At 49.2% G+C, this 12,216-nt stretch overlaps 6 protein-coding genes across 6 annotated transcripts; 4 read left to right on the top strand and 2 right to left on the bottom strand.

The window, feature by feature from the left end:
• Positions 1–1,099: 1,099 nt before the first annotated feature.
• On the top strand, positions 1,100–2,263 carry ACHE_80386A (ankyrin repeat domain-containing protein; the record flags this gene model as incomplete). The annotated part of the gene is made up of 1 exon (XM_043283751.1): positions 1,100–2,263. One exon carries the CDS (start codon positions 1,100–1,102, stop codon positions 2,261–2,263), a length of 1,164 nt encoding a protein of 387 aa, XP_043140999.1.
• Positions 2,264–2,689: 426 nt separating this feature from the next.
• Positions 2,690–6,213, top strand: ACHE_80385A (uncharacterized protein; the record flags this gene model as incomplete). Its single annotated transcript, XM_043283750.1, has 3 exons — positions 2,690–5,095; positions 5,169–5,551; positions 5,613–6,213. The coding sequence occupies 3 exons, from the start codon at positions 2,690–2,692 to the stop codon at positions 6,211–6,213; spliced, it is 3,390 nt and encodes a 1,129-aa protein (XP_043140998.1).
• Positions 6,214–7,102: 889 nt separating this feature from the next.
• Positions 7,103–7,653, bottom strand: ACN9 (succinate dehydrogenase assembly factor 3; the record flags this gene model as incomplete). The annotated part of the gene is made up of 3 exons (XM_043283749.1): positions 7,103–7,179; positions 7,250–7,349; positions 7,396–7,653. The coding sequence occupies 3 exons, from the start codon at positions 7,651–7,653 to the stop codon at positions 7,103–7,105; spliced, it is 435 nt and encodes a 144-aa protein (XP_043140997.1).
• Positions 7,654–7,915: 262 nt separating this feature from the next.
• MTQ2 (S-adenosylmethionine-dependent methyltransferase) lies at positions 7,916–8,728 on the top strand (the record flags this gene model as incomplete). Its single annotated transcript, XM_043283748.1, has 1 exon — positions 7,916–8,728. One exon carries the CDS (start codon positions 7,916–7,918, stop codon positions 8,726–8,728), a length of 813 nt encoding a protein of 270 aa, XP_043140996.1.
• Positions 8,729–9,114: 386 nt separating this feature from the next.
• Positions 9,115–9,680, bottom strand: SMD1 (mRNA splicing protein SMD1; the record flags this gene model as incomplete). Its single annotated transcript, XM_043283747.1, has 3 exons — positions 9,115–9,422; positions 9,486–9,535; positions 9,667–9,680. 3 exons carry the CDS (start codon positions 9,678–9,680, stop codon positions 9,115–9,117), a joined length of 372 nt encoding a protein of 123 aa, XP_043140995.1.
• A 1,279-nt stretch (positions 9,681–10,959) lies between these two features.
• On the top strand, positions 10,960–12,153 carry ACHE_80381A (uncharacterized protein; the record flags this gene model as incomplete). Its single annotated transcript, XM_043283746.1, has 1 exon — positions 10,960–12,153. One exon carries the CDS (start codon positions 10,960–10,962, stop codon positions 12,151–12,153), a length of 1,194 nt encoding a protein of 397 aa, XP_043140994.1.
• Between the last annotated feature and the right edge of the window lie 63 nt (positions 12,154–12,216).

Here is a 12,216-nt window from a genome sequence, read left to right as displayed (position 1 = left end):
TAAGTGAGGATGTTTTAAGATACATGTTATCTCGGAGTTGCGAGTGCGGCTAGTTTCATTTAAATGATAAATAGTCGGATATTCTTTAGTATTGCGAGATCTTGTCCCAATTGCTGCCCACTTTGAGGAATTCTCCTTATAGCAAAGCTGGTGCACTTGCGCGGTTTGAATACCCCAATTCAATGAGGTGTTTCGACAAGGTGCATGCATGTTCCTCCAACAACCAAGAGAATCGGTCCGTAAAGTTTTGAAACCAGCAGGTTGAGCTGACATTTAAGAAAACGTGAGAAGAGACATTTATGAGAGGTAGGGCTACGCTTCATTGGCATTGGCAATAAGCAGTAGCCTTCCCATGAGGTCTTCTGACTGTGTCTTTCCCCATTCGTTTCATAATTCTGGCCCCAATGTTCGAGAATTGATATCATTTCAGTTTATTGGCTTCGTCCAGCAATTTTGAACTCGCTAAGGTCTCATTTCTACTAAATGTCAGCATGATATGCTACAGGTATTAGTATATTACCTCCTTTTAACTTACCGTCGGCAGAGCAGACAGAAACAAATGGCAAATGAAACCATGACATGTTAGTTAAGCAACGCCTCAAGCCTGCCGTTGTGCCTGGCCGAATCGCTCTTCACATCTTCACAATTGAAACTCGGTCATGATCCTTCTCATTTTCTCCAGATGAGAAAAGTCGGTCGTCATTAATCCGTTTTACTTTGCACAAAATAATAGGCGCCATCGGGACAGGCATCTTTGAACGCTTCTCAGGCTTCGAAAGCATCTCTCCAAGGGCGCTGTTAAGGAAAGTAAAATGGATGCTCATTAAGTGTCTCCCATGCGGATTGCGAATTTCTAGGCCTGGGCGAGCAAACCAGAATCCAAGTGGAATGCCATCATTTTCAGAATACACTCCAATGAATATCAAATCTGATCATCCGTAGTGAAGTAACATGGACAAAAAGAAATATAATTTGGGAGTGAATGACCCTGTCCGAAAAAGTACATGTCCTAACAGCCTTCCCGTTTTGGTCTAGCGTTGGTTGCCTCGACTCACCATTAATCCAACTTGATCTGTATCGTTTTCCCTCCATCAACAAGATGGCCAGCATGGAGAATGGCATAGTCGTCGACTCGGAACCCACCACTTCTGCTTCTGACTCTGGCTCTGATGCCGCTGCTACCTCGTCTTCCGACTCGTCTGAAAAGAAGACCACCGCCGCTGCCAACAACGCGGCCACCACCATAACCACTACCGGCTTCGCTGCCTCTGCAACCAGCAACAGATACAGAGTCATCACAACAGCACCTCCTTATGAGGATCTCCTCGCAGCATGTCGCGAGAACCGCCGCGCTGATCTTGAGGCCTTGATCAGCAATCGACGAGCAAACAACAATGAAGTGTGCAGATACACCCTGAGCAACTTGCTCAAAGAAGCCGTCTTGCAAGACTCCGCGGATGTTGTTGCATTTTGCCTTGAGCAAGGTGCAATAGTATACGAGGAACACCTTTTGTGGGCCATCTTTGCAAAGGACGCATTTGCCAGTTACTCCGTCCTCATTCAGCACAGGGCGATAGACCCCAACCACGTTCTTCCCTGCTACGGCGACTTGCTTGGAGTATTGATTGTGGATAATAAACTTGAAGGAGTCCGTTGTTGTTTGGAAAATGGGGCGAATCCCAATGAGAATCTGCTGGAGGAGTACAAAACGGCACTGGCTGCGGCGGCGGAGAGAGGGAATATCGCTATGGTGGAATTGCTACTCGACCACGGGGCTTGGACTAAAGAAAGCGGTGCCCTCATTCTTGCTGCTGAGGAAGGTGATACGGAAATGGTGAGGTTTTTACTTTCTAAGGGGCTGGATATTAACGAGATGGGTGTTAAAGGCCCGTTGGGGGCTGAGGAGTTGGATGAGATTGGGACGGCGCTTCACAAGGCTATTTCCAACGGCCATATTAATACTGCTGCGCTCTTGATCGATGCAGGTGCGGATACTGAACTGAAGGACGCGCAAGGAAGGACCCCAGAAAAGCTGGCTGAGGAGTGTCACCAGCCTGCGATTCTTGAGAAGCTTCGAAAGCTCCCGTTGTCGTCGTATTCGCCACTACCTCCGTCCATGCCAACTCTAGGATCTACCGAATCGGGAACATCGCTCTTGAAAAGGATCTCAAAGGCCTATGAAGAAATAACACCGACACCGTTCTTCATATCTCTCGTTTTCTTTTTCTGTATCTATCAATCTCGAAAGGTATACCATCCATAACCTGCCTTATCAAATATTATGAATAGTCTCCATGGAAGCCAGAAAAGAAAGATTACGTACCTCCACAAAGCCTCATCATCTATGTAGTTCGTCCACGTCAATCGGCCGGCGATTATCCTTATCCAAGGTGTTTTGTGATACTTATGGGTGACTCCAAATGCCAAAGCGCGCAATAAACTCCGATTTCATAATCCTTCCATGAAAGCACTCTTGTTCTGGAAAACTCGACCGAGGTACTTGTCATATGGGATGATGTCTGTGGTAGCGCAGTGTAATCAAGGCCGGTCATTTAATAGCTTAACCTGGGCGACACTGCCTCGCTTATATCTTTCCCTCAATTTCCTCATAGAGGTATGTGATTTCTTGCGTTTATTAGGCTGTCTAATATGATACTCTGACAAACGGAAAGCATCATATAAGTACCCAATGGACGAAATAACTCCAGCGCCACCGGACGGGGCAACGAAAACTACAGCACCAGTATTATTTTCAATCACCAGGAATGCGGACTTGAGAGCTACAAGCTCAAGCGTCTCCTGCATTTCTCAGAGTCAACTAAGTGAGCTCACAGCAACCAAAGACCTCACGGCCCTCCGCTCACTAGGCGGTCTCACCGGACTAGCAGTTAGTCTAAGAACAGACCTCACAACCGGCCTCGAAGATGAAGGAGGAAACACAGTCAAGTCAGACCCCGGCTTCACAGCGCGAAGGAAAGACTATGGTGAGAATCGACTTCCTCCAAGAAAGCGCAAGACGTTCTGGCACTTCGCCTGGATGGCGTTCAATGACAAGATGATGATTCTCTTAGCTGTCTTGGCAACCGTCGATCTGGCCTTGGGAATCTATCAATCAATCAGCGCAGCACCGGAAGAGCCTGACGTCCAGTGGGTGGAAGCGGTTTCGATAATCGTTGCCGTTGTTGTTATTGTCCTGGCGACTGCGATCAATGACTTCCAGATGGATTGCAAGTTCAGGTTATTGAACCAGAGGAAAGAGGAGCGAGATGTGATAGTCATCAGGTCGGGGAGGGCGCAGCAGATATGTATTCATGAGATTGTCGTGGGTGATCTGGTTCACCTTGAGACGGGAGATGTGATTCCGGTCGATGGCATTTTGATACACGGTTTCAGCGTTCAATGCGACGAGTCCTCTACCACTGGAGAGTCTGACTTGATTGAGAAGACCCCCGCTCTCAACACGAACACTGACAACGGCTCGGGCTATGATCCGTTCCTGCTGAGCGGTAGCAAAGTTTCCAACGGTGTCGGCACATTCCTGGTCACGTCTGTGGGAGAGAATTCGAGCTACGGGAAGATCCTCATGTCCCTGCAGACAGAGGTAGAAGAAACACCACTACAGCAAAAACTTGGAGTGCTCGCGAAATACATCGTCCATATCGGCCTGCTCGTTGGTGCCGTATTTTTTCTCATCATCTTCATTCGGTATCTCGTGCACTTGAAGGGCATCAAAGGCGGACCCAGGGCAAAGGGCAAAAACTTTCTTAATGTCTTCATTTTGGCAATCACAGTCGTTGTGATTGCTGTCCCGGAAGGGCTTCCGCTAGCCGTCACAATGTCGCTGGCGTATGCAACTGCCAGGATGTTGAAGGATAATAATTTGGTTCGGTTACTGAAGTCATGCGAGGTCATGGGGAATGCCACCACTATTTGCTCGGATAAGACGGGGACATTGACTCAGAATAGAATGACCGTTGTCGCTGGTCGTGTTGGCACCTTCACCCCTTTTGTGGACGAGAATTCCGGTCCTGGGACTGAGAACAAGACTGACGCCGTGCCTTTACGCAGTAAAATGGATTCTCTGTCTGCTCACACTCAAGAACTCATTAAAGCTTCGGTCTTTCTCAACTCTACCGCACTAGAAAAAGGGCACGGACAAGAGGCGCAACTAGTCGGTACTAGTACGGAGATTGCCCTAATCGAATTTGCACAATCCAATTTCCACGCGGTTAGCATGACTGCGGAAAGAGAAAGGACACAAATTGTCCAACTCTTTCCATTCAATGCCAACAGAAAGTGCATGGCTGTCGTTGCGCGGATTTTCTCCGGTCACTATCGGCTGTTTCTTAAGGGAGCTCCTGAAATGGTTCTTCAAAGTTGCAGTCGCATTGTAACAGATTCTCACAGCGTTCTCTCATCGCAGTATCTACATGATGAGATGCGTACTGTCATAAGAGACGATTTGCGTGGCTTCTCAAGTCAATCACTTCGCTCGATAGCTCTCGCATACCGTGACTTTGACCAATGGCCTCCAGGAACGCCCATTGGCAACGAGCCCGACGATTTCCTTGATGAAGTCCTGCAAGATATGGTGCTTATCGGATTATTCGCATTGCGAGACCCCCTAAGACCAGAAGTAACCCAATCCGTACGCGATTGCCAGGCCGCGGGCGTAAGCGTACGAATGGTCACTGGCGACACATTCCTTACCGCGAAAGCAATCGCCCTAGAATGCGGTATCTACCAACCAGGAGGCATCGCAATGGATAGTTCGATCTTCCGCAAGCTATCCTCATCTCAATTAGACATGGTCCTACCGCGGTTGCAGATTCTATCACGATCCAGCCCAGAAGACAAACTCAGGCTTGTATCCCATCTGAGGCGCTTGGGTGAGACCGTTGCCGTGACCGGCGATGGGACTAACGATGCTCTGGCGCTCAAGGAAGCTGATGTGGGCTTTGCGATGGGAATTCAAGGGACTGAGGTAGCGAAGGAGGCTTCATCGATTATCCTCATGGATGATAACTTTGCTTCTATTGTGAAGGCTATGCTCTGGGGTCGAACTGTCAATGACGCTGCGGAGAAGTTCTTGCAGGTAATCCACACCCACCCACCCATCCACATCATTAATCTCGTTAATAAGTAGTAGCAGCTGACGAATGAAACAGTTCCAGTTCACAATTAACATCACTGCCGGTACACTTACCATCGTATCTGCCTTATCCGGCGGCACAAATTCATCCGTCTTCACCGTCGTCCAACTCCTATGGATCAACCTTATCATGGACACATTTTCAGCATTAGCACTCGCCACAGACCGGCCCACTCGTCGATTACTCAAGCACACACCAGAGCCCAGGGGCTCTCCTATCGTCAAGGTAACCATGTGGAAGATGATCATGGGCCAGTCCATATACCAACTCGCCGTTATCTTTGTGCTGTATTACGCGGGGGAGCAGTTGTTCCATTGTAGCACGAAAGCGGAGAGACACCAGGTACAGACGATGACTTTCAATATATACGTCTGGATGCAGTTTTTTAATATGTTGAAGTGAGCTGTCCCTCCCCTCTCTCTCGGAACATTCGTAGACTAACCACCAGAGCAATTATAGTTCCCGAAGAGTCGACAACGGCTGGAACTTCCTTGACGGAATCACCCATAACTATAGTTTCTTCTTCGTTCAGGCTGTAATCGTTGCAGGCCAAGTCCTTATCATCTTCGAAGGAGGCGAGGCATTCGGGACTGTAGCGCTGACAGGAGCGCAATGGGGTTGGTCCATGCTGTTTGGGCTGTTGACGTTTCCAGTCGGAGTGCTTGTCCGGCTTATACCTGATAGGATGGTTGTGATGGTTTGGACTGGCATTGCGTCAACAGGAAGAATGCTGTTTGACCCCGTTGTGTTGCGATGGAGAAGGCTCATACATGTTTGCTTTCCGGCTATGTTTCATGCGAGGAAAGGGAGGGAAAACTCGTCCTCATCATTGGATACGGCACAGACTACCATTGTAACTGTGCCGAAAGGAGACCAGTATATCTCGTTGCGGTCGGGTCTCGGTAGTGAGAGTGACAGGTCCGAAAGAGACGGTTTGTTCGATCTTGTTCGCGCCATTGAGGGCGCGAGATCTAGGTCTGTTGAGGAAGTACCTGGGCTTGAGGTTCATCCTGATACTTGCAAGGATGATATAGTCATAGGTCAACATGAGGAGGTCTGACATATATTTAAGTCAAGTTTGCTGAACTCTCAAAGTCACGCCGGCTGATCCAGAAAAAAACATGATTCCGTAAATGTATGTATCTGTCTAGACCGACTGCGCTACCAGTATGCACATCGTGAATGCGCTTAACAACTGCCCCACGCTGGCGTGTGTCTATGTTAGCGCGTCACTGAGTCCCCCGAGGGCCATATCCACAGATCAAGAGGCGCAATCTCCCCTCCAGCGCACGCCTACAGATTCAGCTTCAGTCTCGAAATCTCAACACTCACAACATGGCCCAACCTGTACAACCAGAGTGCACCACTGCTTTTCTGTGTGGCCTATTAGCTTTCAACATCACCTTCCTCATAGCAACCCTCACCACAGTTCCACCGATCCTGGATAATTTTTATACTGGACTGCTGTATACGCTATGTCTGCATCTTGTTGTGGCTAGTTTTGCGGCTCGGTTGTTTTACAAGGTCTCGAATTAAATGTTTCAATTCCGGAACACAAAGAACATCGCTGGTATTGGTGTTTTTCCTTTGCCGATTATGGTGATCAAGGTTGCTGGCGGATTGCTTCCAATGATGTGTGAGTGTCGGCGTTGATATGATGTGGATTCTCGAATAACTTGGTATATAAGTATATCATGAAAGTGATAATGTACAAAATGAAGCTGCCGCTATCTTCCAGAGCCAGCAGCTAAATCATCGGGGTATATATACAGACACGGTTGCAATAACGCAAGGGTCGCCATATTCGGACATGCGAGTGGACAGGAAGGGGATCGGAGCAAAACGTGCTGGACAAATTCCCTGTCGTCTCTCGTCCGGTTCGCGTCGGGTAGGCCGGATAGGGTATTATTCAAGATTATCAAGCCGATATACTATCTTTGAGCATGAAATCATTGATCCTCTCCTTCTCCCTCATCTTTGGCCCTGATGGTCTGCATCAATTCGTAAAGCTGCCCGAGTTGTTGATCTATAGCCGTTGTATAACATGAGCATCGCGCCAAACATGAAACCTCAAAATGAAAAAAGGAGAAACCCACCACTCATCTTATCCAATTTTGTCTTATCCAACTTATCCCCAGCCCAAGCATCTCCTTCCAACTTCTGCGCATAGAGCTGCCACTCCGTTAAAAACCCGATCTGCTCCAGTCAGCTTCATTCCCAACTTTCCGGGCGAAGGACTCACAATATGCACCGGATTCTCAACCTCCCTATGCGCTCGAAACTCCGCCTTCACATACAAGTCGCCCAGAATGCGCATTTCGGGATCGAGCTTCTTGCGATGAACGCGGAGAAGGCGGCGGTAGAGTTGGAGTGGTGGGAGGAGGGCCATGGCTTCGCTGAGGCTGGACTTGGAGCCCATTGAGGATGGGGTTGCCATTAATAACCGGGAGAAGACTCTCATTTTATCGGATATGTTTGAGTGCTGCTTTTCGTTGAGCATGTAGGTGTTGTAGTTGTAGTTGGGGAACAGGGTTCCGATGATGTACTGCCGCGGTTCGGGAATGGGATCGGTAGGCGGTGGGGAGGGGTTGGTTATATTTTGAAGTCAGAAAAATGGACAGTACAATACATAGCTCAATCGTTTATTGACGGACCTGGATGAGTTAATATTGAGCTCCGACGCTCTTCCTGACTACGGGAATTGTATAAATGCGCCTATAAACCCGTCCTCACTCACCGACAACACTTGTCAACCTCCGAAGATGCTCCCTACACCATGTACCTCCCACGTCTCCTTTGACACCATCTACGAACCCTCTGAAGACTCCTACCTCTTCCTTGACACATTATCCTCCGAATCCGAGTCAACATGGCTCTCCCACCGCTTCAACAGCCCATTCAACACATCATCGTACGATAGCACATCTACATCACCTCTAGTCGTCGAAGTCGGGACCGGCTCCGGCGTTGTCCTAGGCTTCGTAGCCGCCAATTCGCAGCATATCTTCGGTCGTCGAGATATACTAGCTCTGGGGACGGATGTGAACCGGAATGCATGCTTAGCGACACGGGAGACAGCGGTTAAGGCAGTCCGCGAGCAACAGGCACAAGCATCAGAGTCAGCGCCTACAGCAAAAACACCCTACATAGCTTCCATCATGTCCGATTTATGCACTCCCCTCCGACCAGGGAGTGTCGACGTCCTCCTCTTCAATCCCCCCTATGTCCCGTCAGAAGAAGTGCCCCTGTTACCTACCGTGACAGAACAGGAAGACGAGAAGGACCTGTCGCGATCAGCCAAGTTCGAGCAGGACTCGTACTTCCTTTCTTTAACGTACGCAGGCGGTGTTGACGGGATGGAAACGACTGATCGTCTGTTAGAGGCGATTCCGGGTATCCTGGATCCTGTCCGTGGGGTTGCGTATGTCTTGCTCTGTAAGCAGAATCGGCCGGAGGAGGTTAAAGAAAGAATTCAGGGGTGGGGGAATGGATGGAAGGCTGAGACGGTTGGGAATAGTGGTAAGCAGGCCGGGTGGGAGAAGTTGGTGATTTTGAGGATATGGAGGGGCGAGTAGTTGGGTAGCTTTCTGGTTGGATTATATTCTTGGATATCTCGATACCGTTGGACGGTGTAGTGGTTTAGATACTTCTTCAGCTGGAGAGCACCCTCTCCCATCCATCCCAGAGCCGATTGCATCACACCTCCAACTCATTGATGCATACATGACGCTTCGCTCGCGGTGTTATCCACTCTCCCTTGACCGGGAGAACTCGATCCTCAGCTTCGTCGGAGCACTCGCATCTCAACAATTGCAATGAAACAGAATGAGATTATATCTTTTGCCCATCACACAAAGCGAAGAAACAAACGAAACAGACCCAAAAACACGAACTCCTTTCGATAGAAATGAGATAAGAAAACAACGAATGAAACCTTTAAACATCGGTCTGCAATCCCAGCTTAAAATCCCCTGCCCCGTCCCCGTCCGCGACCACGACCTCTGGGGCCACCCCGTCCCATACCACGGCCACCGCGACCACCACGCTCTGCTTCCTTGCGCGCCTTGTTCTTGGGCTTCGGCTGGTCGTCGACGAGGAGAGTATCCAGGGGCAAACTATCAGGGAGGATGTAGTACCGGATCGTAGAACCGCGGATGTTAATCGTGTCGAGGGAGATGGGGTCGCGGCCCTTGGGAGTCATCTTAACGGTGCGCAGGGCGGTGTTCATCTGCGGCGAGACTGAGGTGATGGTGCCGTGGAGGATTGTTCCTATTGTGTATTAGTCGAACCCGAGAAAGGGTGTGGCAGCGAGAATGGATGGGGTGAACAAACCATTCTTCAACTCGATCGTCACGGTCTCGTTGGCGCATTTCATCAAAAAGCTATAGCACGTCCGCGTTAGCCCGTTCTTCTTGCTCAATGCGACCACATATGTGCCGGGGCATTCTCCAGCAGTTGCATTCACCCGCGAGCCATAGCGCTAAGCACCCAGCAACATCGTAGCTCAACTTACCGGACAAGCTTCATCTTTGGGCTGATTTCCGTGCTGCTATTGCACGGGGAAAAATTCAGAAAAATGAGATGGAAAGATATTTTCAAAAAATAAAGATAAGGAATACCGGCACAGTAATCGTCAAATGGCCAGAAATTCCCAAAAGCTGCTCGTAAAGCTGTGGTTTGGTTGGAGGTCTGGTCTTGGTGATCGCGGTTCATCAGAGGCTGAACTCCGGAGCTTCGGCACGTGACCCACGGCGACTACAATACGACTACATGTCAATTGAATATTCTGAACAGTGAGCCATGCAGTAACCCCAATGTATTATGCCACTTGGCGGTGCTCGTTTATCCCAGAAGCCACCTGGAATTATCATCTCTCAACCCCTGACATCGGATTGAATTCGTTGGACTTCATATTCCTCAATCGCCAGGATAATGTGTCTGGTTGCTTCCTCAAGTCCTCGTACAAGGCGTGGATGTTGTCACAGTCCCAATGCGACAACAGGCACATGGCCGAAGTTGTCTTGTCGTTGGTCTTGGTCATCCGGAGCTACCCCAAAGCAAGCCGTCCATAGGGTTCCGCGCATAAAGATGTCGGGTGCCTTACCACCACGCCGGGCCCCTTGAATATGATCGCGAATTGCATGGGTAGATCTAGTTACTCTCGATGCAGCGGTAAGGATTCTGGGGTTGAGGAACTAAAGAGCACAGATCAAGCAGAACGCGCTGACCAAGGTGATGTATAGAATGCAGTGAACAGAGATCTGCACTTAGCTGGAATGCAAATTGAGTTATTGAAAATAGCTTCCTTGCACTGGACCTGCAGCCCTTGCTGCAGACCAGGATGGTCCCCAGATTTACCAGGATGCCGGTCCCTTTAAAAGGATCTGGCCAACATCAGCACTTGTCAATTGGCAAACAGCGATCGTTCAAATTCCAAAGTTCTCTTCACCATGGGAGAAATAGAGCCAAAACAAAATAACAATGACTCCCATCCCCCGCCTCCTATATATACTGTCTTGCCGGAGAGAGAGAAAGTATTCATGCTCCTTATAGCAACCAGCGTGAATTTCCTGGGCCCTGTGTCTGCAAATATCTATTTTCCAGCGCTTAGTTCCATGGCCAAAGATCTGAACGTGTCTAACAGCCAGATCAACTTGACCATCACATCCTATATGGTATGGTAAAGTTCTTCTGAATTGGACAGGCACTCACGCCGACACTGACAACCACACAGATCGTCCAAGGGCTCGTCCCGCTGCTAACGGGCAATCTCTCAGACCAAAAAGGCCGTTGACCAGTACTCCTCATGTGCCTCCTAATATACATTGCGGTGAACATTGGACTGGCTCTTCAAGATAGCTTTGTGGCCCTCATCACCCTCCGTTGCTTTCAAAGCTTCGGCAGCAGTGGCGCAACTGTGATCTCGACTGCCACCGTATCCGACCTCATTACCCGATCAGAACGTGGGAAATACATGGCTTATGTCTCCCTGGGGTTTACCCTTGGGCCGGCGGTGGGCCCTCTCTTAGGAGGGATTCTGACCAAGTTCCTTGGATGGAGGAGCATTTTCTGGTTCCTGGCTATCCTCGGTGGGCTAATAATCCTTGTTATTGCTCTTTTTCTCCGGGAGACATGCCGCGCGGTCGTGGGGAATGGCAGCGTGCCTCCCCAGTCGTGGAATAAACCATTACTCCTAGCGTTGGCACATCGATCTTCACCACCACCAAAGCCTGATTATGAGACTGTTCTGTCATTATCAAATAAAAGAAACCGCCGCTGTTCCACAATATTCGGCATCTTCGATAGCCTAAAAGTCGTCTTGAACAAACCTGTCGGCCTACTAATCCTCTGCAGCACAGTCTTCTATTGCGGTTTCATGTCAGTAATGAGCAGCATCCCCGCCCTCCTCGAACAGAAATACAACTTCAACGCCCTCGAAATAGGCCTCTGCTATATTTCCTTTGCAGCCGGCGGCTTCGCAGCTCGCTGGACAGTCGGATTTCTGGCCGACGCCAACTTCCGACGCCATGCCTGCAAAGTCGGGATCCAAGTTCAACGCAACCAGCAAACCCGCGGACAGCTAGAACAAATTCCACTAGAAAAAGTGCGACTTGAGCTCAGTGTGCCGTTGGTATACTTGTCTTGTCTTTGCTTGCTGGGGTATAGCTGGGTAATGAATTATGATGTGCATATCTCGGCACCGCTAATCATGCTGTTTCTGTTGGGGAATACGGTTGTCGGTACGAATAATACGTTTAGTACGTTAATGGTCGATTTGCATGCGTACCGGCCTGCGACGGCAATGGCTGGGATGAATATGTACAAGTTTCTCTGCGGGGCTGGGGCCGTTGCTGCTGTGTTGCCGTTAGTGAGGATTATAGGGATTGGATGGGTGGGCACTGTTATTGCTGGGGTATGGGTTATTGTTTCCCCTGGTTTGTGGATGATATACTTCCATGGGCATACATGGAGGAAAAGTTTACGAAGTGAACAAGCTTGAGTTCTGTCTATCTAGATAATGTGTAGCATTTCCGAGATCAATTGGTGTGAGACTGCTAAAGAA

This window comes from Aspergillus chevalieri, chromosome 8 (genome assembly GCF_016861735.1).
Source record: "Aspergillus chevalieri M1 DNA, chromosome 8, nearly complete sequence".
Taxonomy (NCBI): Eukaryota; Fungi; Ascomycota; class Eurotiomycetes; order Eurotiales; family Aspergillaceae; genus Aspergillus; species Aspergillus chevalieri.
Note: the sequence above shows the minus strand (reverse complement) of the source record. Positions and strands in the feature narration are given on the sequence as shown.